Source organism: Wolffia australiana, chromosome 3 (genome assembly GCF_029677425.1).
Source record: "Wolffia australiana isolate 7733 chromosome 3, ASM2967742v1".
Classification (NCBI taxonomy): domain Eukaryota; kingdom Viridiplantae; phylum Streptophyta; class Magnoliopsida; order Alismatales; family Araceae; genus Wolffia; species Wolffia australiana.
This window is the reverse complement of record NC_135837.1, coordinates 1733729-1761662: the sequence shown is the minus strand read 5'-3', so window position 1 is coordinate 1761662 and position 27934 is coordinate 1733729. Positions and strand designations below refer to the sequence as shown.

General features: G+C 37.6%; 3 protein-coding genes and 1 pseudogene across 3 annotated transcripts; 1 reads left to right on the top strand and 3 right to left on the bottom strand.

Annotated features, from left to right (window-relative positions):
• Nucleotides 1-2271: 2271 nt before the first annotated feature.
• On the bottom strand, nucleotides 2272-7430 carry LOC144700583 (casein kinase 1-like protein 12). The gene is made up of 14 exons (XM_078572018.1): nucleotides 7229-7430; nucleotides 7110-7150; nucleotides 5791-5860; nucleotides 5563-5711; nucleotides 5390-5485; nucleotides 5235-5305; nucleotides 4876-4937; nucleotides 4721-4784; nucleotides 4552-4636; nucleotides 4348-4474; nucleotides 4196-4278; nucleotides 3942-4110; nucleotides 3683-3789; nucleotides 2272-2577 (listed from the first exon to the last, which is right to left on the bottom strand). The coding sequence occupies exons 1-14, from the start codon at nucleotides 7302-7304 to the stop codon at nucleotides 2398-2400; spliced, it is 1380 nt and encodes a 459-aa protein (XP_078428144.1). The 5' UTR covers nucleotides 7305-7430; the 3' UTR covers nucleotides 2272-2397.
• A 101-nt stretch (nucleotides 7431-7531) lies between these two features.
• On the bottom strand, nucleotides 7532-11458 carry LOC144700581 (magnesium transporter, putative (DUF803)). Its single transcript, XM_078572016.1, has 9 exons — nucleotides 11326-11458; nucleotides 10969-11067; nucleotides 10219-10348; nucleotides 9809-9897; nucleotides 9631-9687; nucleotides 9507-9565; nucleotides 9288-9408; nucleotides 8043-8191; nucleotides 7532-7968 (listed from the first exon to the last, which is right to left on the bottom strand). Exons 1-9 carry the CDS (start codon nucleotides 11434-11436, stop codon nucleotides 7776-7778), a joined length of 1008 nt encoding a protein of 335 aa, XP_078428142.1. The 5' UTR covers nucleotides 11437-11458; the 3' UTR covers nucleotides 7532-7775.
• Nucleotides 11459-11556: 98 nt separating this feature from the next.
• Nucleotides 11557-12311, bottom strand: LOC144700582 (neurofilament heavy protein). The gene is made up of 2 exons (XM_078572017.1): nucleotides 12225-12311; nucleotides 11557-11907 (listed from the first exon to the last, which is right to left on the bottom strand). Exons 1-2 carry the CDS (start codon nucleotides 12241-12243, stop codon nucleotides 11672-11674), a joined length of 255 nt encoding a protein of 84 aa, XP_078428143.1. The 5' UTR covers nucleotides 12244-12311; the 3' UTR covers nucleotides 11557-11671.
• Nucleotides 12312-12547: 236 nt separating this feature from the next.
• LOC144700580 (heat stress transcription factor A-2-like) lies at nucleotides 12548-14917 on the top strand (annotated as a pseudogene).
• The last annotated feature ends 13017 nt before the right edge of the window (nucleotides 14918-27934 follow it).

The following is a 27934-nucleotide window of genomic DNA, read 5'->3' as shown; positions in this document are numbered from 1 at the left end:
AATTAGAGAAATGGATTCTCAGGATAGAAAATAAATCAACAGCTTATAATGATATAGCTTCAAAAGATGATATCTAATGATCTAGATGAAGTTTCATGATAAAATGTTGAGTGCAGCTTTATCTTTAACTCTTCTACCCATGTGCTATTAAAGTTCACACCCATGTAAAAATAGACACTCAAACCCATGTAAAATCATATAGGGATTGCTCTTACATTGCAGGCCTAATGAAAGAGATGGGTTCATGATCCACCAAGATTTCTTGAAGTTTAAAGACAAAACAGAAGTGGAGGAACTCTTCTATAGCACTAAATCTCGTTTTCTTGGTGTTACATAAGAATCTAATGTGAGTTCATTATAATCACACTCTCATTTTCTTCTCTGCATCCATCCATACACATCCATCCATATCCCCTTTCACCCTTCATCATCTCCATTTCCGATCATCCTACCATCTCCCCCATATTCCATGAATAAACATGAACATTAACTATTGCGTACACATTCATCTTTACTTATCATCCTTTTCAGCATTAAATATTTCTACAATTTATCCCTCATGTCTCAAATATCTATATGTTCATCTTTTCACATTTATTCATAATATAGATTATCATCTACTTCTCATCTCACCATTATATTTCCCTCTATTTGCTATATCATGTAATACCACTTTCTCATCCCCTAAATATCATTTTAAATGTGTCATTAAGTTCCTTATCACCAGTCTTTATGGGGATAACCCTTCCTCACTGTTATCTAACAAAAAAAATTTGAGTCAAGGAGTTTATTATATTATTCATTAAATCAATTATCAACAAAAAACATTCACCTCAAAAATTGAGGACATGAGTGTTCAAGAAATGTATGATGGGTTCAGTCAACCCTCTCATGGAAATCATTTGTAATCAATTATTGTACAATGGGTTCACTCATCATATTTAAGGCAGGCGGCATTTGAAAATCATTAAAATCATGTTTTTTTGATATTTCCACTAGTTTGGCCATGAACATCATCCCATTGTATGATATAATGAGGGCGAACAATCCTTTCTTGACCACAATCATTTTCATCAACTTTTTTGTTACATTCTAGCTACGATGATTCAGAGTCCGATGATTTGGAACAGTCACAGGTAAAGCACAAGACTTCATGTACAAGGATTCATTGATGCCTCGGGTCTAAAGACTACTTACACAACCATGACAAACATCAACCTCGTTTATAGGTATAAAACTATCTAGGGATTCTTATAGATCAATTTAGTAAAGTCTTTGCATAATACGGATTCTACATGTTTGCACACAAATGGTAGTAGGATCAACAATCCCCAACATGTGACAAATATTAGATGTTATTCCTTGATCATATTTTGATGTCATGGTATACCCCACGAATCGAAATTTCAGGATATTTTTTAAAAATAAGTAATCATCGTTGTATGATCTTTATAATTCACATGCCATTGCTTATATACTTGGACATCATTCTAAACATCTCTCAAGAGCAATAATGGATATGATTTATATTAATGAATTCAAACTAGGCAAGGATATGTGATTAGCTTGTAGACTAAATAACTACATCAGGTAACAAAGGCTGATTCATGGACATCTACAATCTAAGGTTCTGAAATTTATACCAAATTTGACCCATATTCTCCCAAATCAAGTGGTGAGCAACCAGGGACATTTCTTTACAGTAGTATGGAAAGTGCTTATAATGCTGAAATGTACTCTTATTCAAAGTTCATCAACGTCTTCGTCCATTACATTCATGCAATCGAGATAATGAGGCACATGGATCAAAGCTAAGGAACTAGATATGAGTTAATTCAGGGATTCTGTTGACATGATAACTACATCAATCGTTACACATGCTTTCATGCCATTTAAAATCCTCAGAAAATCATTTTATGAGCATCTATGCAATATCATGAATTAACTACTTTTCATAAAATATTCATGTAATAGTGAATGAAACGAGTATCATATCAACATTCATGCCCAACCTAGTGACCCCTGCCAACTAAGCTACATGAATATCCGAGGATTTTAAAGGCTTAACTAATCATGCTTAACTTTATATAAGTCAAGCAACTTAATTCAGAATAAGATTTTTCTCCAAGTGCTGTGTGTAGAAGACTGGAAGTGTAGCACACTAGTACCATGCTAGTGTGCTTCTCTCTCTAATTATCAACTAGGGGTCAAATTTTTTTCCCACTTTTCCCTTTTTCCTCAATCATAAAGAAATCAACTAAGAGAACAAAATGCCAAAAAGAACAAAAAATAAATATCTAACGGTGGATGCATAAATGGAGACCAAAGATTATACATGTTACCGCCATCTAAACCTTTGATACCTGCCAGCCGCTGATGCACCCGAGTCAAGCAAGATCAGTAATATCTCGCCCTCTCGTCGGTATCGAAGCTCAGCGCTTCGATGCCCTTCAGGGCGCTCTCGTAATTCCTGGCAGCGCCGCGGCGTTGGTCTGCCTGAACCATCGGGCTACTACCAGCGTGGCCACTGCCAAGACTTCTGTCCGGGAGGCGTCTAGCAGATGATGAACCAGATGGCTGTGCATTAGAGAAAAAATAATTTGGGATCAGAACCAGATCATTGTTTTGTCTTTCTTAAAAATAAGAACCTTCTTTATTTCATAACGTTCTGAGGGGCGAGTTTATGAGCGTTACCTAATTTTTATTCAATTATTAAATGTTTCATTTAATGGAGATTTGTAGCATCATTCAAGAAAATACAGAATGAGATCGTAGAAACATGAGCTTGTGATAATGCAATAACTATAAATAAAGGACCAGGAACGAGACAGGGAAAGAAAACAGAGATAGGTTTATAAGTAGATCATCATTTCGACATGCAGTAAGAGGACAGAAGGATAAGGATCAGACGAAATGTAGAGATAGGGATAAATCAGATCACCATTCAGAGATTTAGAAAAAGGACAGAAGACAAAATATTGTTTAGAGATTGAGCAAGAGGATAGAAGAAAAAAAGATCGGAGAAAGTAGAGATTGGATTGGAACCTAGTCAGCCTTTGCGGAGTAAGCAAAACGATAGAGGAAAAATCACTTTAGAGCTAGAACATCATTTAAAGATTGAACAAAACAGATGAGTTAAGAGCCAAAACATTGTGTAGACTGAGAAAGAGGGCATAAGAAAAAGGACCAGAGAAAACAGAGGTAGGGATAAATCAGATCAGCATTCAGAGATTGAACAGGATGGCAAAAGAAAAAGGATCAAAGGAAACAGGTATAGGGTTAGAGCAAGATCAGTATTCATAGATTGAACAATAGGACAGAAGGAAAATGTTAGAGGACGCAAAGAAATTTACAGTGAAATCATTATTTAGAGACTGTGCAGAAGCACATAAGAAAAAAAATCAGAAAAAACAGGGAAGGTTGGAAAGAGATCATTATGTACAGATTGTGCAAGAGAATAGAAGAAAATGGATTAGAGAAAACAGAGATTGGGTTAGAACCAGATCATGACTGAAAGATGGCGATGAGACAACGAGATGAAAGGATGTTTTCATATTCCTGGAAAACAAGAGAGACAGGAAAAGGACAAGAGATTTTTCATTGTCATGTAGCCATGAAATTGCAAAACTACATGAGAGAGAGAAGATGAGTAGAAGAAGAAGAGAGAGGGCAAGTGTCTGACCTCTTCGTCCTTAGGCAAATCCAACCCGGAAGCCGGGAAACGGCGCTGGAACATCTGGGGCTCCATCACTGGCCGCTCGAAAAACCTCCTCCTCCAGTCTTCTCCTCCTGTATTAGCCAAAATCAGCAAAACTTAATTAGATAATGACTCAACTAATGACAATGATGATGATGAACACACCATCAAAATGGCAATTATTCAGGGATATAATGATGATCACGACTATGAAGACAATGAGAACAGTAAAGAAGAGATTTACGGGGCTCGATGCTTGTTCTGAGTAATCCAGGCTGGTTATGAACTGGAGAAGCAGAGGGGTTTTTGGATTCCATGGGTGCCTTCATTCCATAATTAGCGCCTAGTTGTCTGTGGGCTCCAACTAGCGGCGGCGCCATACCAGTGCTTGGTCCGGCACCAGATTCAGGATCCTAGAAAACATATTAAATCCAATTACTGAAAAGATCTACAACGACAGAGGGGAGATAAATATAGAGATGGAGATGAATAGAGTACCAGAGCCCGTTGAGGTACACGGGCCGTGTGAGACTTCTGATACTTTAAGATTGTCCAATCGAACACATAATCAAACTGAAAACCTGCAGAGGGCTTGCGATATCAGCAGGATCATACTTTGGGCCTCGATATTGTAATGGCGAAGATCATACCTTCCCGAATGAATAGATCCCGAAACAATCTTTTCAGGTACATATAATCTGGTTTTTCCTCAAAGGCGAGATTGCGGCAATAATGGAAATATGATGCAAATTCAGGCGGGTATCCACGGCATAATGCCTGCAGATGTATCCTTGTTAGAGCCATCATTTCATATGCTTTATTTACAGTGAGAAAGGGCGACTAACTATAATTACCTCAATCGAGGTATTGACCTTCTTTTCACAGATTTTCTCGTATTTCTGCTTCTTATTTCCTGCTTTTAAACCCTGCCAAGGCAGACTTGAGGCAATATCAAAGGGGAAGTGAGAACAGACGGTTGAACTCAGCAATTTTACAAATAATTTGACTCTTCAAAAGTCAGACCTTCCTCTTAAGAAGTACATGAGAACATAGCCAAGCGATTCCATATCATCTCTCCTGCTTTGCTCTATAAAATCCAGAGCACGGCCAAAAAATAGGGTTAAAATAAAATGAGTTGTAAATAAACCCAAAAAACATTATTGTGATGGTCAACTCACCGATTCCAAGATGAGTGTTCATGCTGGCATATCTTGCTGTGCCAGTCAAACTTTTGTTCTCCCTGGAACGGTAAACATGTCAATGAGTAACTATTAAACAGTGATGATCAACTAGATCGAAGATCATTAAACCTAGGAAAACACATTTGATCGCTTTTTCATGAACAGTCTCTACCTAACAGCATTTATTTAACATGTATTCAATAATTAGCATTTATTTAACATTTCATTTTATCCTAATTACGAGCCATGAAAGGGTTTATTGTTCGAACGCCTAACGTAGACTCCCCGGGCTTAACAATGAGAATAATGGATCAAACACATTTTAGCCAAAACAAAACAGTGGTAAAACTACATACTTGTACGGAATGTGCTGATGAGTTGAAGTGTCTCTATACTTCTTTGCAAGCCCAAAGTCAATAATATAAACCTGAAAGGGTATACAAGCACGAGTATTAGTAGATTTACACTTTTGAAAAGCAGGTTAAAAAGAAAAGAGATCATGGATCAAAACCTGATTCGCGCGTCTTCCCAGTCCCATGAGAAAATTATCGGGCTTAATATCCCGATGCAGGAAAGATTTGGAATGAATATACTCAATACGATTAATCTGAATACATGATACAAAAACAATTTCAGATAAGAACTGAGACAAAAGCCAAACCTAGAAAGAACTATGTACCATACCATCTGATCGGCAAGCATGAGAACACTTTTCAACGATAGTTTCCGATTACAGAAGGTAAAAAGATCTTCAAGACTGGGTCCCAAAAGGTCCATCACCAGTATGTTATAGTCGAGTTCAACGCCAAACCATCTCACACTTGGAATGCCAGCTAAAGAAGTTGGAATTTTATAAGATAAATAAATAAAACTAAAATACTAATATGACGTTGATTATGTAAAGTATATTACTTCCTCCTTGAAAGATCCTGTACAATTTGGACTCATAATGCAGCTGCGGATGCCGAGACTTGACTCTTTCCTGGAAAAAAAAAATGGTTAGAGAACGAGTCAGGCAAAATTAACCCAAAGGCAGGTTCTTAGATAAGCCTTAGTTTCAAGTTTTATTTATTTCATTAAAGTGAATTAATTTTTATGTCCGACTGTGATGTCATGACACTACCCTGCTGGAACGAATCTGCTCTTCGTGTGTATGCCCGTTGGCGCTGGACTGGGAAAGCTACTCAGGCTTGAATGTTTAATTTTACTCACTTAACTATTCATAATGATAGTTAACAGGTAATGAATATTTTATTTTTATTTTTATTTTTCCCAATGGGTTTCTAAATAAAGGAGGACTGAGAGGACTAAAAACGGATTATATTCTACGTCCATATAATTCCGAATGGTACAAAAAACAACCAACGGTGGGGATAAGTATCTATGTATTATAGTAGCAAAATGTCGGGAAGTAAGTGCCATAGAATGCAAACTAGAAACGGCACGTGTGATAATACTTGGCCAAAATAACAAGAGAATCTGCTCAACAGAGAAGCATGGAGGGATTTCTTCTTTCAGAAAGAAGGCAGTTGAATGATGGCCTGGTTTTTGAGGGACCAATTTGTAGAGATTCTCAAGAAAATATTCAGCAACAGTGGAAGATCATTATTTCTCTAATGAACGCTTAGCTTTATCCACCGAGCATTATAGAAAATACCAATGAATCTATACCAAGGGTGATGTCTCAAAGCGCCCTTCAAATGAAGTGAGGGTGAGAGGTGGCTGGACTATCCAAATCAATCGAGAGAATTGACTCGGGAGAACTTCAGAAAAAAAACATATTTGAGACTAATGTCGAATGACGAACCATTAGACGTTTGAAAGTCTCTCTTGGGCCAACTCTAGAAAATGTGATTGTTGATCAACTTCAGCAAATATTACTCAATCTAGGGCACAGATACTCTCCCAAACGGGAATATAGTGATTCCCAATGATCGATAAAGAAAACTGAATCCCGTAAATTGTACAAAAGAGAGGTGGTACGCCCTTCGTCGTGAAATTTTTCGAGGATTAAATTCGTATGCCAACTATCAAATGTCGATTCTACAGCCAATTCCGTACAATGTGATTATCCACCGGTTCCAAGAATTATACCTCAATCTAGGGCACAAATTATCTCTCTCACCCAGGAAAATAGCGATTCCCCGAGGAAATAAGACGAGAAACAGAAAAAACGCAAGGATTCCAGATCTCGCGAATATCAACAAGGTAAACCGAGCTGGCGAACTCACAAGTTTAATCGCGACTTCTTCATTCGTCTGGATATTTGTACCTAAACAGAAAAAAACCGTCAAAAATCGGAAAAAGCGGACAGAACTTAAAATTGAATCGAGCAGATATCGCCACAAACCTAGGTAAAGCTCTCCAAAGGATCCGCTACCGAGCTTGCGACCGATCCGGTACTTCTTCCCCACGAGAGGATCCATGGCCGCAACTACACGTACGATTTCAAAATCAATTGCATCAGACGACGCAAACCCCTCTCGATTCAACGCAGAACGATCAGATTTCGGATTGACGAACAACCCCGCCGCTCCGCGCGCGTCCCTCAATTTATAACCCCCGCCCCCCCCCCCCCCCGCCCCGGTCTCGAAACTCAGACCTTCGGTAGAAGCAGTCCACGAAAGCGGACGAGAATGAATTTCAAAAAATATTTTAAAAAAGCATTTTCGCTTTTTTTCCACATAAAAAATGGAGAAAAAAGAGGGCGGCTGAAGTCAACGTTTCCTGGTCAACGGAGATTTCTGCTGACCCCACTTATTTTCCGCGTTTCTTGCCGCTGCTAAATTAAAGATAAAATTGACTTCTTCGGCCCTTTCTTTTACACTGGAAAAAGAGGGTTGAAGTCAACGGTCTTCGGTCAACGGGGGAAGAAGCAAGAAGAAGCAAGGATACTACTAAGCCTTCTCCTTCGCCGGCGAGGAGATGAGGTGGTGGAGCGAGGCGGCTTGGATGACGGTGCTCGGCCCGGGTTCCCGCACGCGCAACGATGTCGGCCGTTTCAGGTGGGCCCGTCCCAGCGGCCTCCGAAATAGGCTCAGAATCCGCGTCGAGGCCACCATCAGGATCACCCCCGCCACGATCATCACCCTTTTAGACGTCCGAAAAAACCATCAATTACCATTAAATTTAAGTGAAAAATAAGGAATTTTGATCATAAATACCATCCGAGGAGGAGGAATAGGCGGCGGGCTGGGTCGACGGGGAGGCGCTCGCCGAGGGCAAGCAAGCCAGCTAGGACACCCGTGACGATGGCAGCCACAGCGGCACAGGTGGAAACCACGATGGCCCTCCCTTGCCTTAGCCCGCCCGTCTGCAAAAGTGCATGTATTAATATTCGCGGTAAAAGCTATAACGTATAGCAGGGGCGATTCTTCATCTTAGTATGCATGTGGGTATAGTTCAGGGACGCGGACGGGACGATTCTTTCGTCCTGGGACGAAAAATCGTCCCGTTCGAGGATACAGCCGAATTTCGGGATGAAAATTCGTCCTGGGGACCACCGGATGGGACGGTTTTCGTCCCGTGGGACGAAATAAATCGTCCGTCTGGAGGTCTCAGACGATGGACAGACGGACGTGGACGAAAACCGCCGGATTCACATCTGTCGGTTGAGATCTCGCCACGTGGCCTCGCTTTGACAATTTGCATCAAGGTCCCTGGATTTTTTGCACGTGCAAACTGACACCGCTCAGAATTAATTGTACATATGTCCATTTGCATTCTCTCTCCTCCATTATTCCCTTAAAAAATAGAAAAATCTATATTAATATATTAAAAATATAAAATGGGTTTTTTTCGTCCGGGACGAATTTTGGGATGAAAATTCGTCTTGGGAGGACTGGACGGTACGAAAAACCGTCCCGATATGATTGGACTGGATGGTTTTTTTATCGTTGGATGAAAACCGTCCCGTTCTTCGTCCCTGAACTTACTCTGGATGTGGACGAAATTCGTCCCGTCCCGTCCATCGTCCACGTCCCGGACAGTCCGGAACTATACATGTGGGTATAAGTAGACATGGTTGTTAGGTTCCTTTTGTGCGAATTGTTCGTTCTGTTCAGTTTTCCGGACAGAACAATACCAAATTCGAACAGAACATCGCACAGACCCGTGTGCGGTTCTATCGTTCGCTTTGTGCAAATTTTGTTCTAATTTTGTTGGAATGTGCGAATTTTGTTTGAATGTGCGAATTTTGTTCCTTTTTGCACAAAAAAAGAACAGAACAAATAACAAGGCCCTGTGCAGTTCTTTTGTGCGATTTTTTTGTTCTTTTCAAACGAATAGAACAGAAAAACAATGTCTAGGTATAAGTTTATGTGCATGGATTTATGCGTCCATGTATGTGTGAAAGTATATGTAAATATATACGAATATATGTGTTATGTATGGGGATATGTATGTCTAACCTGAAGGACAAAACCCGAGGCGCTGCAGCATATACTAATAGAGATACATGCCGGCACGATGATCGGAGAGTATCCGGCTTTCGCAAGAGCAAAGCCCATCTTTGATATCACAGACGCAGTCCTGAAGCAGATAAAGAGCGTGGATGGGAATTATAATCAGAAATAAAAAAATCATTGCTTAGAGAAGGAGAATTTTTGGGAAATTGCGAGGCGCCAAACCCAAAGAGAATTCCAGATTCTAAGCCAATTATAACCTCCTCAGCAACTTCGTACTGGATCTGCATAGAAATGGTATAAGTTGAAGAAAATTGGGAATAAGTAAATATTAATTCGGTGCACTTACCAGTTCCTGTTCTCGTCTTCTATTTTTGTACACGCGGAGCCCGGAATTCATTATAATCTGCAACCGTTTGGCATAGATGAATAATTGCAAATAGAAAATGGATAAATGGTCGACTTAATTCCGAAAACTTTCTGAGTAGTAAATTAAAATTATTGTTCACGATAGATATGGTACCTACAAACATGATGGAAACGGTGAAGGCGAGCCAAGGTAAGTCGAGAAGAGATATCCCCGAGTTATCCTGCTCCTCCCCACCCAAGCCAACAGCTGCAGACGAATAATGAAATTAGAGTTTTAAATTTAAAGAATAAAATGTAATTCATCCCATATGAGTACATGTATTAGTTCATCCCATATGAGTAAGTTATGTGACATAACCTGAGTGAGCTCGAATTGCAAGAAAAAGGTTATTAAGTAAACATACGTTTTCTTTTACATGCTCTGTGATTTCTCAGATTTATGCGATTCCTGTTGTCGCATAAGAAACGGGGAAAAGAATACCTCAATTTTTCGAATGTAAAATGGGGAAAATAAAAAAACGAAAGCATGATTTAGTTAAGCAAAATAAAGTGGATCAGGCCATGTTACCTATTGTACCGAGACCTGCTAACGCTATCCCAATCCAGTCTAGAGCATTCACAAGCTCCTTCAAGTAAAAATGAGAAAAAACGCAAAGTATTGCAAGGCCGCAACCAGAGACAGGTTGAATCACGGACACCTTCAAGGAAAAAAAAGTTAAAAGAACTCTTAAATTCATGTCCTTAAAATCCTAAATTATTTCGACATAGGCAAGGTCAAAATTCTAACAAACATCATAGTAATAAGAATTCGAGAATATGTTTGGTTAAAACTTCCAACCAGAAGCATCTCCTTAGTTAATACGGTCCGTTATTCGAATGAGATAACATGTCGAGTAGTAATGAAATAGAGAAAGAACTTCCACGGATAATTTTGGTCCACGTATAGAAAATATTGCATCTTGACTGCTTTATTGGGTATCTTGTTGATCAAATTAAAACAAAAGAATGCATCCAAGCTGTAAAAGTCCAAAAAAACCTAAAAGGAACTCTCTACTTGGCCCTGCCCACAGATAAAATCGACAGCCGAAAAATACAGACGCATAAAATTTTCAAAACAATATCCGGGAAGTATCCCCACAGTACTGAGACAGTAATTCAAAAAATTTTAATTGAATGTTTTCCCCTTATTAAAATGCCAAAGCCAGATAAGCTCTCCTAATCTCACATCGGACAAAAAAAAATGAAAGAAATAAATTTGCTGAAAGAGTCTAACATATGACAGCGAAGAAGCAGAAGGAACTAACGTAGGAATTCTTACAGGAGCATCAGATAAAGCCTTCAGCATCAACACGGCCCCAAATATATCCATAAAGAACCCAATCATCCAAAGTCTGTTCCCCGCATAAGATTGAATCACCTAAAAATAAACAAAATTAAACACCTTGGCGATGTCAATACGATCACGAAGAAGAACAAATCCGATAAAAAAAGAACAAAAATCCGAGTTCGCCGATAATATCAAATCAAGAGGAATTCATAAATATTACAAAAGGTTAAATTAATCGAATTAAACTAACAGGAAGTGGCGAAATGCGTGCAAATTACGAGCACACTAAATTGAAGCAGTCGGAATCAAAAAAAAGAAAAGGAAAAAGCTACAGCTCGTCATCCTAACCTTCAGCTTGAAGGACAGCGGCGGAAGAACAACAGTTCCCTTCTTCTGCAAAACTTTCCCGATGTTGTTCCCCGCGGTCGCCAGCAACGTGAGACAGATCGATTCCCACATCGCACCTCTCTCTCTCTCTCTCTCTCTCTCTCTCTCTCCTCTCTCTCTCTTTTTGGGGAACTTAACCCTTTTCGGAGAAGGATATTTTCGTCATTTCCAATGAACATGATTAGCGAAAAGTTTGTTGAAAAGGGTAGTTTCGTCATTATTGATAAGAGAAGATCCTGCCCAATTTGCCCAAAAGTTTGAGCGAAGAAATCAATGAAGATGTGTACCTCGAAGCAGCGATCTTCGCTCAATTTTCCTTCTCTTCGTTTGAATTCTTCTTCGGATGAACAGTCTCGATCAGCGCCTCAATCTCCTCCTTGGCGCGCTCGATCAAGCCTGGGCCTCTCACGCGATCGATCGGAGTGTTCTCGTCAATGTCGTCGCTCGTTCCGTGTGTTTCCCGATGATGAGTCCTCTCGCGGTGGAAAATTGCTTTAATCTCCTCTTTGGCACGCTTCATCGAATTTTCCGGAGTAGCTTCAACTGCAAATTGAAAAACGATTTGCAAACCGATAAGCGAAGGTGCAAGTTCAATCCGCACAGAGGTTTCGACACTGAATCCAATGCCACAACAGCAATCGAGGTGACTTCCGGCGACAAAAACTAAAATCAAATCCGGTAATTTTTAACAGAAGCTACGAAACTGCTGAAAAACGGATTCAATCTAGATCGATTTCTGTTATTCTGATGCCACCGCCATCGGATTTTACACTTGCAAACTTGTAAAGCGGAAAATTTCTCAGGCAAAACCTGCATGAACAGATTTCACCGTCGGAGAACGTAGAAAACCGAAGTAATACCTTGCTTAGATCCCTCCATCGGTGAACTGGGATGCCAAAGCCCCAAAATCTCGTCGCGAGAACTCGTTCTACCGAATGCAAGCAGATAAAATTAATATATAATTTTCTCTCGTGTTTTATATATCCGACTGAGAGAAACGGATGACGGTCCTCCATTCGTCGTCCGTCTCCGAACTATCGGCTTATAGATATTAAATATTAAATTTAAATTAAAGTTTTAAAAAGAGAAGAAGTTTCTAGAAGGCCCTTTGACTTCTAGAAGCTTCCATTCTTTCGTATATATAGCTTTCAGTTCATTGACTAGATGTTGATCTCATCTGCAGTTCATTGTAGAGTTCATCGACGAGGCTGCTGAGAAGGAGTTTCAATTTGATCTCGGGAAAGCATCTGAAAGCGAGGATTTGGATGAAGGATGAAGGAATTCAAGAAATCTGTGAAGGAGGAAGTCGAAGAAGTTTCGATTTGATCTCGGAATAGCATCTGATCGCGAGGATTTGGGAGAAAGATGAAGGAATTCAAGGAATCTGTGAAGGAGCAAGTCGAAGAAGAATTTTCAATCTGAATTCGGGAAAGGATCTGATAGGGAGGATTTGGGAGGAAGATGGAGGAAATGAAGGAATCAGTGGAGGAGGAAGTCAAAGAAGAAGAAGAAGAAGCTCTGGAGCCAGCCATGGCAGCTCCTCCCCAGCCGTTAACGAAATTGGCAGAGCCAGATCCACCGCCATTCCTTTCAAAGACCTACGACATGGTCGAGGACTCGGAGACAGATTCAGTGGTGTCATGGAGCCCTAGCAATAATAGCTTCATCGTTTGGGACCCGCACGCATTCGCCAGCAGTCTTCTCCCGAAATATTTCAAACACAACAATTTCTCGAGCTTCGTCCGCCAGTTGAACACATACGTAAGTCCTCTGCTGCAATTGTTCGTCTTAAATCGTGCTTGTGTTTGAATTTCTTTAGGTATTCGAAGTTTCCGGAGCTGATACAGCTGCATTTCTCTCTCTTTTATCTGCAACGTGCAGCGCTGATGATGGTTTTAGGTTTATTGAGACTCTTTGCTGATCGCGGCCTCTGATTTGATTCGGAAGTTACATGATGCCGTGCATTTCCCGAAGAGGTTTGAGTCAATTTTTTCTTTATTAAGATTCTTGCCAAAGATCAAGAGGCGCGACGGCGAATTTCTTTATCCTAGAATCCGATGAATTCTCCTCTGAGTCGCATTTATCTTTCTAGTTTTCCAGTAAAACTTCCGAACTCATTCATGAAAGATTTGGGAATGACCTTGAAAATAATTCGGAAGTTACATGATGCCGTGCACTTCCCAAAGAGGTTTGAATCATTTTTCCTTTAGTAAGATTCATGCCAAAGATCAAGAGGCGCGACGGCAAATTTCTTCATCCTAGAATCCGACAAATTATCCTTTGTATCGCATTTATCTTCCCAGTCTTCCAATAAAACTTCCGAACTCATTCATAAAAGATTTGGGGATGAACTTGAAAATAATTCTCTCATCCTGAGCTTAGGTTCCGCAATCGGATCGATCAATCTGATCGATCTGTATCATTTCATCGGTTGATTGGACGACACACCACCGATTAGTCCCTCAACACCGAACCTGATCGATCAGATTGATTGGTCGATTGTATCTTAAAAAAAAAGATCAAATCTGATCGATTGCCGATCCTGTTTCGTCCATCCTTTCGAAATTTCAATTGGCACCAATCCAATCCGTGGCCCTGGTAAGAACCAAGGTTTGGGAACAGACGAGTATCCGTCATCCGTCATCCTTCAGACAGAAAACTGAATTAAAGCGTTCACAGCATTCGACATATTCCGTCACGTTCAATCGATCATGATTGACTCTAGGTTTACATCCATCCCATCATCCATTCCATCAAGCCCCTTCAGATATTTGTGACTAACTGAGATCCTGTCCCATCTGATATCTTCTATCGTCTGCCATCCAGTTTCGGGTTTAGGGTTTAAGGTTTATGATGTTAACCAATCAGGTTATCCCGCAATTGGCGCAGGGATTTTGAAAGGTTGATCCGGACAGATGGGAGTTCGCCAACGAGTCATTCCTCGGCAGCCAGCGTCACCTCCTGAAGAACATCAAACGAAGGAGAAACCCGTCGCAGATCCCGCACCAGGCATGTCTAGAGCTCGTCCAATACGGCAACGAGACCGAATTACAGCAGCTCCAGCGAGATCAAAACATCCTGACCGTCGAGATCATCAAACTAAGACAGCAACAGGAGATCTCTCGATCTCAGATCCGGTCTCTAGAGGAGCGGTTGCTGGTATCGGAGAGGAAGCAGAAGCAGGTGATGGCATTTCTAGCGAGGCTGTTGAAGAATCCATCCTTGTGCCAGCTCATTGCGCATCGCCAGCAGAGGCCAAGTCTTCCCCAACCGGAGACGCCCGATAATGAAGGTTCTCGGCCGGATGACGTAGGCTCTCAGCCGAATGACGGATTGCAGCAGTTGGGGATGGTTAGTGACGTCGTCTGGGAGGAAATTCTTGATGATAATCTTCTTGTGTTGCCCCCACCGGAACCTTCAGTTTGGTGGTCAGACGAAGACTGCGGCTTATGAACCCATTTGCACATTGCCACGTGGCAGACTTCTATTGGTTCAGATCATATGACTGGAATCCCGCCTTTGCTGGTTTCGTGGGTAAATTATTTCAGTTTCTCTACCATTTCTAATTTATCCCTTTCCATGCCTTCATTCATAACCATATGTGCATATTTCTAACTTGAAATCATTAATACTTGATACTCTATCCTCTTGTGGTAGTTGATATTGCAATGAATTTTGACATTTGATTCGTAAAATAAATAATTGTAATATCATAATGTGTATATATATAAAGTGTATATAGATGTATGTCTCAAAGAATTTATTTTAGACACATACATTGTGTCTAAAAAAAATTGTAAATTATTACATTATGCCTTATGTGAAATCAATAATTGGAAAATATTGAAACAAGTTTAATAAAGTAAAGTGATATATTTACCATCACAATTGATAAGTTTGCAGTAACTTTGTTAATTGTACCTGCTAAACACTTGCCATGAGAGCAACTTTCAGATTTAAATTTAAATAAATGCACGTCAATTTTAACCTAAAAAAATTGTACCTCAGAACGAATATTCGTAATACTAGGTAAATGTGATAAACTCAAAAAATTAGGTTTGAGTTTATATTGTTGGTGCTTTTGAGTTTAACTAATAAACTTATTTAAATTGATACAGAAATGATTTAGATAGTGATGACCAACTAAGATTACGTATTTAATGCTCTTAATTGACAATTAAAGAGGGGAGATGCTGAAATGAGATAAATAAAGATACAAGGAAGTGACTATAAGTCAAGTATGGACAGTATGGACATTAATAATAGTAATGAATAAGAGGGTGTGATAGAAGAAAGGATGGGATAGTGCAATGGATGAGATAGAAGAAGGGGGGGTGATCATAGATAACTTTCCTATATTATATTGAGGATAGTATATTGTTATTCTCTCTAGATAATATATATTGTTATTCTCTCTAAATAACATCACAAAACTATAAATCCATTTTATCATCTCACTTGTGTATTGCGTTGAATATCTATAAAAATATTAATAATAAGAGGTGATAAGTTTTTTATCTTATCACTATTTCAACTCTCTCTTTTCTAATTTCTCCACTTCCCTACCTACCTTTTTTTACTTATTCATCTTCAACTTTTCACTATCATTATTACCATTTACACTTCTCCTACTCAACCTCTAACTAATCTCTTTAAATACCCTTATTATCGTTTAAATTCTCCATCTCCCTACCTCAATTATTAGATCGAATTCTAAAGGCTACTCCTGTGGAGATGACCGCACTCCCATTATAAAAACCTGAGTGAGTTTTCTACTTTAAACAACTTTATTTGACTTAGGCAAATTTAAATCACAATAACACTAAAATTAACAACACAATTTGCTTTTTATCAAGTTGACATCCTTGCAGGGAAAAAATTTCATCTTATCATTGACTAGTTAGCAGGAATTTGAGATGACATCTTGTCTCTCCTGAATTAGATTATTTTGAATTGATTAAATATACTTTATTTTGTTATTCCTGATATTGTTGCAGGTATATGAAATTTCATAAATTTAGGTGAAATTTTTATTTTCTAATTTCAGATATTTATTTGTTCTTTATTCTGTAATTTCTATCTTCATTTTTTGTTGATTATATGTTACATTTTTCAAATATATGTTATAGAAACCCCTATGAAGCTACCCTCTGATGATTAATCATGGTTGGAGATCATAGCTGAGCTATTTGTATTCATGAAATGAATACCCATCCTCACCTTGGGACGGGTATGAGTCATCAAATGATTATTAGATATCACACTCTTTTGACACATATTCAGATACCCAACAACATGACCCTATCCCATTTCACACCATTGCTCCTCTCTAGATTGTCACTCACGTTTCCAGTCTAAAGATGACTCTTTCCTTAGTACTACCTGTGATCATTTTTATGGGGATGATTACACTTACCCTCAGCACTCTCATGGCACACCATACAAGAATGATGGATCCCCTACACATGGTCACACATATGACCATTGGGATCAGAATATGCACTAGAATCACTGTATTCATGGCATCTGTTGACTTGTGAGGCTGATAGAAGACAATAGTTTTCATGTCACTTGATGATTTACATGCATATCTCTGTGAGTTGTGGCTGATACTGAAGAATGGCAATGTGAATAGACTGTTCGTTAGAATGATGGGAGTGCTTTAGTTGTATAGGGCCATGACTTCTTACATCTGATATGTAGGGAATGCGAAGCCCATGAGATGTCACAATTAAGGATATTGCTCAAGAATCTTGAAGGCATAGTTCTTGAAGAGCACAAGGAGTTAGTCAAGAGAATACGTGAGATCATTTGTAAAGAGAATGAATATGTTTTTAGGGAAAAAATTGAGGAGGATCTTAAAGTCAATAATTTTGAGGACGAATCAGAAATTTCCCCTAATCATATAGTAGAATGTCTCACAGGGAAATATATAGGAGTAGACATAGTGATAGAACCTCCACTTTATGATGAGATTGATGGAGATCCCTTGATGATAATTGAGTAAAAGGTGGGTATATAGATATAACATGATCATACATATAGAGGAGATAACCCATGTTCAGACTTCATTTGTGTTATATTAGGGCCGGGGGGAAGATGTAGGATTCAATACAGAGGTTGAACCTCCCATTTATGGGGGTATTTATTAAATCTCCATACCAATTTTAGGTACAAAAGAAAACAAATTTAAATGTCATATATGTAAAGGATATAATACAAATGTAGAAACTCCTTGGGGTGAAGTAGGTGAGAAGCCAAATTTAGAGGAAACTCTAGAGGATCATAATTCTAAATATTGGCTTGATCCTTTGTAGTAAATTGGAGATCATTTTAGAAGGAAGACTCTTGAATTTCTTCTACATCATTTAGAGGACCATAATCACCTTGACTTTTGACTGTTATTCAAATCATACATGTTAGAAGTAAAGGGATCTCTAAAGTTATCCTTGGGGTACAAGTACATCCACTGGGGCATAGAATTTGATGGGGGACCATCTAGCTTCGAAGACCCTGTCTTGACCAGTTCGTCGAGTGAGGGCTGACGCGCGAGATCCGAACTTCTAAGTACTCGGCCTAGTCATCGGTCCCTAGAGGTTTGATGTTTTCTTTCACTTCTTTTTCCTTACATTGTGGGCCTTGTATGCGGGCCACATATGTGTTTATGTGTGTTTGTTCACACGTGCTTGGGCCGCTTTATGGACCTACATGCATGGGCCTATTTGTGGGCCTCTCTCCTATTAGGGGCCCCTTAGTATCCTTTATTTGGGCCTTCTCCCCTTTATTTCTAAGGGGAAGACCCATATTTACCCCCCCCCCCCACCCCCCGTTGCCAGCGCTCTTGCTCGCAACCGTTGCATGATAATCTCAATTTTAGGGATTTTAATTTTTCATTGGTAATTGAGATTAGTCAATAAAAAATATATTTGACTGTACTTAAGAATACTTAGTTAGTGATGATTATGGATCGTCTCCACAGGGAACAATGATTAAGGAATTATTTTTTTATGATAGTGATGATCAACGAGAGAAGAGATGAAGATCAGAGTAGAGGATATGAGCTAGTGATATTGAGTAAAAGGATGTAAGTTATCTATTAATTTAACAAGAAGTGAACGTTAATGATACGATGATGGTCAAGTGTAAACAATGGTAGTAGTTGAAGTAGAATGGTATGATGGAGAGCATAGATAGACGAGATAAGAGGATATAAAAAATTAAACTGTGAGTGAAAATATGATGAAGAACACTTATTAAGCAAACTATGATGTTGGGAAAAGAAACAACGTAAGACGAAGACACTTACCTTAGATCCTTATGTTCCGCCAGGGATCATGACAATTTTGGAGGGGCGGTAAGCTCCCCCTCTTCTCCAATGATTCTCCCCACACACTTAGGACACCAAGAACACACTTGATGGATCTCAAAACTCCCTAACTTTCAATCAGCCCACACAAATGGGAAGCAAGTTCAAGATAAATTTCACAATGATCCAGGCTTCTATATATATATGGGGTATGTGGACGGAAGAGGAGGGGAAAAAGAAGTAATGCAGAAAATTTCAGCTGAATTGGAGTTGTAGATCAAAAGATATGGCCGTTTGAAGTTGAGCCAATCCTAACCCTTGATTTCCTTCTCTCTCCTTGTCAATGTCCTCATTTTCCTTGTCTGTTCAGAAGTCAAAGTGCTTGAGATTCTGCATTTTTTGTATTTCGTGCCACGTGTACCTGAAAAAAGGACAAATAATGAAAGAAGGGTGAAGTAATAAAAGAAAAGCCTTATTTCTCGAGGCTGACGTGGCGACACGTCAACGCGTCACGTCGCCATTCTTCTTCTTCTTTCTTTTCTTTTCTTTTGTTTTGAACAAGTGCGCGCGAGGACGCCACGTTTTCTTATGCTAAAAAAGTGTTGGTCATTGTGTAATCATCACTTCATGAAGTGCGAAGCGATGATAGCCTGGTTAATGATTGGCTTGTGCCAATCATCATAGAACACTATGATTCATCCTCATTCGACAAATTGAACGGCGACACGTGACAATTCATATAAAATAAAATAAAAGCCCAAAAAATACGTATAAATATATATTTTAACTTAGAAAAATCATATCTTTCTAAATCTAATCCAACAAATTCCAAAAAAATCATATTCTGTCTCAAAAATTATATTCTTATAGAATCTATAGTCAGAAAATTCTCAAAAAAACAAAACGCAGAAAGTTTTGAAATTATTTCTAAATATAGGTTGAATCATTTTAAGCTTGATAACATGCAAATATAAGTAATTTAATGCAAATAAGCATGTAAATATGATCATTTAAGGTAATAAAAATTCATGTTATCACTACCCTTATGGTCGCCCGATGTCGATGCTTCTATTAATGGCTACCGACCTTGCGGCCATGAGCCATGACCCTACCTGCGGCTGTGAGCCATGGTCTTGCCCCCGACCACCGCCCTTACGGTCGCCGTTTGCGATTGCCGTTTGCAGACGTTGGCCTGTGGCCATGGCCTACTGTTTCCAGCCGCCTCGCCTGTAGCCCACGCACATGCAACCCGTGCCGTGATGCCACCACGCACGCCACCACACCCCCTATTGTGCCCTGTGCTGCGCCCATCGCCACGTCCCTCCACTGCGCATGTTGGCGACGAAGGTGCATGAACTAGTGGCAGTAGTCGTGCTCGGACTGGGGGCCCTCAACTTATCATCTGGGTCATAGGGAGCCTAGGGGCATTCTTAGGTCACGCTTACCGTAGCCTAGTGTTTGTTTGTATCTGTTCACACCAGGTTCATACTTCTCATTGGTTTCATCATCGCATTATGATTTTCCTTTTGCCCATATTATCACCTCCGCTACCTCTTATGACTGCCCCCAGCCGCCATGTGGTGTAACACGAGTCGTTCGATCCATGCGTCCTTTGTGTTACATCAGAATTTTTTTTATGAACTTCTATGAACTTCTCCGCAGGGAGCCCCCTGCGGAGAAGACATTACTCCAACTAAGCCGTCCAAGGAGCGTCAAGTGGATGAGGGATTACATGTACACGGTAACCAATGACGAACAGATTCCATGAGTGAATCAATACACATTCCTTTGTATCTTATTGAGCACGATGTGTAGCTTGACACCCCACGTGTTGGAGACTCAACCTATCAATTGGGTTTAATCGATCCAACATTAATAAATCTATATGATGATATATTTAACTAATTAGGAAGGCCAATAAAGGTTATTGGATCGCTGCAGTTGTTAACTAGACTGATCCATGGGCCTAGAGGGTTACACGCAAATGGTATTTTGGACGTTGGAAGATATACTTAAGATTTGGGGTTTTTCATGAAAAATACCCACTTAGAATAAATAGGAGAAGGCCTTGAACGAAATTCACCCAGGCCAGAATTTTTCAGGCCTTCCCCTTCTTCTCCCTTCTCCCACATCCCCCTCTTCACTCCCGATGCGATCGGGACGACGTGACGATGATGATGGAGGTAGAGCAGGGCTAGTCAAGAGGAGATCCAATGTGTCGAGGACCACATGGGTACGTCTAGAGGCTGTGCACTTGAGCAGCCCAACTCGTCTCGCTCCCCGATCTAAGAAATCACGAATGTGATCTGGGAAAGTCTTCCACTTCATTTTAATGATTTTATCGATGTCGTTCGATTTTGCAAAAGTCTTCCACTTCGTATCATTATGATTTCTTCATCCAGATCTAGGCCACTAGAACCCAACACATACTTTGGTGAATCAAAAGTATAAACTCAAACATAATCACAGATTAACACAAACAAGTGATGTTATTTCTCATATAGGCATTCTATCGAACACCCTACAATCAACACAAATGTTGATTTTTCAGCATGTTTAATGCAATAAAAATCTCTATAACTTGCCTTGAACCTTTAACATTCTTACCAGTCTTAACCTTCTCTTTCAGTGCTCATAATGAAATAAAAAAATCTTATATATTTCAACTTCTTCACAAACCTTAATATTAGTTAACTATTCTACTTATCGTAGGCATTTTAACAAACATCTTCAATTTCATATCATTTACTGAGTATTTTTTTAGGTTTATCTTCTTCAAGATAATCCTTTATCTCTGTAGCTACATCTTTATATTCTTTTCATCCTTCTTTCGAGATATCTTCCTACATCTTCGTTATCCATAATTTAAATAACAACAACAATACAATTTCCTATTATTATTTTTGTCCTAGAACCTCTGATCCCCCTCTTCGAACTCCTTAAATGATTTTAAGTGTAAGAGACAATCCTTGTGGAAATGACCCTACTCATTACTATACATCTATGAGTAAGATTTAAAGTTCTTAAATATTATTCAACTGAAGCAAAATTATAAACAATGACATATCGACACACCTAATTCTTCTCTACCACTTAGCTAAAATTATAAACAATGACATATCGGCAAACCTAATTCTTCTCTACCACTTAGCTCAGATGCAGCAAGAAGTCCACGAAGATAGCTATGTGATTAATATAAGATTGTTCACACTCGATGTGAGAATAGACATAATTGAGGAAGATGATGGAACTAATTTCTTAGTCAATTGAGTGGAAATATCCATTTTGTATGATTTACCAAGTCATTAGTCTTAACTAAAATGATCCAGTAGGAATTTCTAATTGGCCATGATCTATGACATTCCAAGAGTGCCACACAAATGCAGGATGATACATATAAAACTGATGGTAGACATACTTGAAAGAGTTGATGAATTCTTTTGCATCTTCAAGAGTACATAATGTAGCTTGGCACGTCTTGTGTTGGCTAGTCCACCTGTCAATTGGGTTTAATTGATCCATGATTAGTTAATAGATATCCTAAATTTTTTGATAAATTGGATTAGCCAAGAAATGTTATTAGGAATAATCGAGTCATAAACTCACTAGTACATGGGCATATATGATAAAATATATAAGGCTTTTGGGACATTGAAGGATATACTTAAAATGCAATGGTTCTAATGAAAAAAATTGTAATGTATAAAAGGACCAGATCCCTAATCAAGAAATATTTGTGCAAGTACCTCCTTGGGTGTCCCTTTTCTTGAGTGGCATCCCCACCCCATCTTCACTAGACGGGCTATATGATCTACCCATATTTAGTGTTATTCATTGACAATAAAACAAGGATAACAAACTTATAAGGATCAGATGAATATTCTAGATGCCAGACACTTATGTGGCTTGCGACTACTCTTTTGAGAAGCAAGCAATAGCAAAATTAACTCTGCACTAGGTAATTTGATCATATGTATTTTTCTTTAAAAGAAACTTATTTAATCATCATTAATTATATTGTTCAAATCTTCTCCTAGATTGTCGCAGAAGCCAACACCAATCCCTCGTGAAGGCAAGTAATAAGAGAATATTATCAAAGCTGATAGTTTGAAGATACAAAAATTGAATTTTCCCCAAAAAAATTACATAGGATTTTTAGAAATTAAATTTGGGCATAAATTGTTACAAAATGTCAGTTAAGTTATCATTGAAAATCATTTAAAATTCATATTAAGGGTATTTTTCTGTATGCTCCATGTAGGTTGTTAGTACTTATGATCTAGAAGGACATCATGAAATATCTGAGGTGGCTAGGAGGTATTCAATATGACTTTCTTGAAGATGCACGTCACATTTGCCAAACATGGGGTAAGCACTCGAACACATCATATACTTACATCCTCACAAGATCTAACTAGGGAAGCCCCTGGATGTCACCACATGGACAAATTCCAGATATATGCAATCAGAACACATCAATATTTAAGGAAACACAATGTAAACAATATGTCCAAGGGCATCACATCCAACATCAAAACAACCAACGAGAGAGCTATCTTCGATCAATGATTGTGGACCATCATATGAATCTACAAAATCATTCCTGTAATTTTGGCACCCTTAGATGTGACTGCTTTAAGGTAATTTAATCTAGTCACTCATCTTTTTCCGTTATCCTAAGCATGGAAGACTGTACCGCTTATTTTTTTGGCCATTTTTAAGCTGACTCCATGTTGAAATTAACACATAGACCATGAATTTCAGTTATACATCAAATAACTCCTTGCGTTGATAGTTGAGGGCATGACTGCATCTCTCACCGTTTCGGTGTTTATGAAAATAAAAACAAACTTTCTTTAAATATTTAATGATTCAAAATAATTTTTTGAAAAATAATATTATTGAGATGAATAATATATTCACCTATTGTATCAAATGTTGTCTTGATATTCATTATAAAAGGGCTAACATATATGTTATTTACATATTGGTTAACCACAAGATATTTTTTATCTGTATTGCATAATCTTTTAGGAGATAAATTTTATTTAGGTAAATAAAAACAAATAATCAACTAGAAGAAGATCGTCTGATGGTAGGACTTGAACTTAAAGGGTGTCAATCATCATTCCTTATTATCAATGTGTTTTTTCAACTCATGTGCTCCATGCTGGTGCAAATCGTGGTGATCTAAATCTCCTCTAGTGCCCTCGTGAGCTTTTGGAGCTGTTGGAGATGCGTCACAACTCTTTTCTAGCTATCTATGCTATAGGATGGGTATGGTGTCTATTTTGGTGTTCCCAGTGGAAGATGCCCCAAAAATTGATTAAAGAAATATTTGAAAGTAAAGTATGGGCCTCTGTGTAACATCAACAGAAGGTGTCCTTAGAACATTGTTGGAGCTTCCAACAGCATTCTTGCTGCCATATTCTGGGGTCTGGCTGATGGGAAGGATATAGAGGAATGAAGATGGATGACTTTTCTTTTAGCCATCAAATTTATTTAATGAAGGAAGATAACATAAAATCACAGGTGGGGTCCCACTCATAAGATGTTCTTGCCGTATCACCTTAGATCCACCATCCTAGTTGACATCCATTCCCCGTGAATTAGCACTCTTAATTTGGTGGGCCATATCCACCTCATTGGCTTTTCCACCTCTGATTAGTCACCTGAAAGAAAAAAAATACATAAAATGGGTTTTAAGGATATTTGCTTTCATTGTTCTATCTTCTTTGTAAATATATGAATAATGATATAATTATATGAATTTTAAATAGGCATGTTATGATGTGGGCTTCAGGCCAGGTTTGCTCGAAGCCTAATGCCTCGGTTCTAGGTCGCCACCCTTGGGATATGATTCCATCTTGTTATCTTGTACAGCTCTGTGTGCTTGACGCCTAAAAAAATATTCTTTAAACCCATATCAAAAATATAACAATCTTGGTTTCTACATATATGTCAAAACAAACATCTTTTGATTTCAAAAAATGAACCTGAACCATATGCAAGTGGCCTTCATGATCAGTCATGTGCTTGCTACTAGCCTATTATGCTTATTGGGCCTATTGGCTTATTGGGAGTTTTGTATTTCCCAAGACGTATGCTTGCTTTTTGTGTTGGCATAATTTGCTTGAGTGCGATACTCGCTAGTGATGGCTGATGGGCTCTTTTTTTCTACTAGCCATATTCTGATATCCTACTCTCTCTTTTGTGTTGGCATAAGTTTGCATTTTTTTCTTTAATTCAACCCCTGAAACATGATTTACTTAAAAGACTAATTAGACTAAAATTTTATTTTAGGTACTAAAAATTTATTTTAGGTACTAAAATCATAAAGTCAAAATACACATCTCTTAATGATATGAAGTCTATCAGATATTTATGTTGGGAATACATGTGGCATGCAAGCCAATCACATTGGAGATCCCATTTAACATTCATTAATATAGTCTTTTCAATGCTAATGCATGTGTGATGGTTATAATGAATTCCATGAATGCATGCAATGAATAATTAAATTATAATGAGATCATATTATGACAATCAGTTGTGTTGAAAAATGTGTTCTAGATATTCCTATTTTAATGATACTTAAGAAGGACATAAAAAAATACGGAAAGAAAGTCCATGTCTAGTCTTACTTGTATGATGAATATAACCAATCCTACAGTCATTATGGAGTAGACTTCAATGAAAAATAATGAGTGCTCTTTGGGAAAAGAGTTGACAGAATTTGATGAATATAACCAATCCTACAGTCATTATGGAGTAGACTTCAATGACAAATAATGAGTGCTCTTTGGGAAAAGAGTTGACAGAATTGATTCTTATGAATCTCTGAATGCTATTATACCAAACATCAATCAAGTTGATTTATTTTACAGTTTTATTTGTGGTGCTTTGACCTGAGATACCAAAGATGCCTTAGGGATGGACTGTGGCCTTTTGACTATGTCCACAAAGACGGTTTTGCGATCATGATGGGATTTTCTGCCCTTTGTATTAGAAGGAATTGACTAGAGGAAGATGATGTAGTAAAATCCTCGGCCAGGGTAGTGGAAATATCAAATGAGATATTCCCTAATGAATTCACCATGCATTATAATAACAATAATGTTTTAATTGGGTTTGATTGTAAACCATGCCTTATGTCATTCAAGAATCTCATGTGGATGAGGGATTATACAAACACAGTAACTTATGACGCGAAAGAGTCTGTGGGAGAGTGATTGTTTTATATCTTTCACGTCAAGAGGTGTAGCTTAGCGCCCCTCTGGCTGGTCGCTCCACCAATCAATTGAGTCTATCGATCCTCGCTTATTTAAACTATTTGTGACATAGTTACTTAATAAGTTCATTCCAACAAAGGTTACTATGCCATTAAAGTTATTAACTTTGCTGATACATGAGCCTAGAGGGTCATACACCCAACATTTTAAACATTGGTGGACATACCCTAAGTTTAGGGAATTCAATGAAATTATCTCATGGATTTAAATGAAATCTTCCAAAGACAGTATAAATAAAGAGGGGCACTTTGATTTGATACCCATGCGAGTCAGGTGCTTCCAAAGAACACTAGAAGGAGAGGATATCAGATTTCTGGCAGTCCAATTCACAGAAAAGGGAGGAGGACAAGCACTGTGAATATTGTGTAGATTCATTCAAAATTAGGACATCTGAAAATAATCAAGATGTTCATTCTAGAAACCAAGAAATTGCATATTCACTTCGTCCAAAGGTGATGTTTTCATTTTTCAAAGGTTTTGGTTTTCGGGATCTGTCTTCAATTTATAATTTTGTTTCACAATTGATGTTGGTTCGAGGCCCTGAATCCCTAAAAAATGAATCTACAAAGCATATAAAATCAATAGATAAATATGTCAAAATAATAAAGTAAGCCAATCAATGCATGAAAAGTATTTTTTTATAAACCTGTCTTTCATGTGTATGATTACATGTATAATATTTGATTGGTCATATGATCTCAACTCAAATTAACATTTAACTATTTCTAGAAAGATTCATTTTTCTTTCCCCATGCAATCCGAAATTCAGTATTAGAGCTATTTATTACTATGGAGAATTTTTTGTTAATATTATTTGAGAAATATTTAACAGAAAAGTGTTTTTATAAATTTAAAACACTATTGAAAGTGAAGATTTAAATGATCTAATCTTATTTACTCCATAAAAATAATTATATAATTAATATTTGTATTGTAACTGAAGTTTTTATATGTGGATTATTATAAAAACTATTACTATAATGTTATGATATATGCTGAATTTATCTGTAATGGTCTTAAAAGGATATCTATGTAAAAGTGTAAAAATTACTTTTGGTAAATCATTTTAATTTAAAATGATCTCAGATGATCATGATAGGTTTTATTTTAACTTTATATTTTATGAATTGTTTTTTTAGAAAAAATATCTAAAATCAATTAACACTTATCATGAATTGTAATAAAATATAATAAAGTGAAGTTAAAGAAGGAAAAGAAAATTATCTTAAATTTTATATGAGGGGCATAGAAAATTAAACATTTAACTATTTCATGAATAATTAATAAAATTTAATAGCATAAATTATACTCATCTGTAAATATTGATCATTTATTTTAAAATAAATAAAATATTAAGTGATTTTAAGAAATTTAAAATGTGAAAAAAATATTGGAAGTTAATTTTTTGCAGAATCTAATGATTCCCTGATGAAATTATTTCATTAATGGTACATATAACTATGATAAAACTATAATTATTATATTATTAACAGATTATAAAAATGACATATGAATATTGGATCTATTGAAAAATGATATATTATAAAAACTGAGAAATAACTTAGTTGGGACATAGAAAATTCAATGAATTTACTTTATTGAAAGTGTGAGAATTTTGTATTGGCATTTAAGCTGATGAATGTAAATTTTATTTTCATAGATTGACTCTAAAATAGGTCTAGTTTTTTATTACTGTGTGCTGTACTTGAGGAAACAGAACTAAAAATAATTTGGTCCTTATATCAACATTATATTTTCATACTTCAATCTTTGGTAGACTTCTCATTCAAATTATGTATGATTTAAAATTGAGATAGGGTAAATCAAATGGAACAATGCTCATCCATAAAAATTGATATGAAAAAATAAAAATACTTTATAAGTATTAAGGAGAGAAAATGAAAGCATCATTTTGATATACTGATACATGACAAAGGCTAGTCAATAATTATCATAAAATGGTCTTTATCAT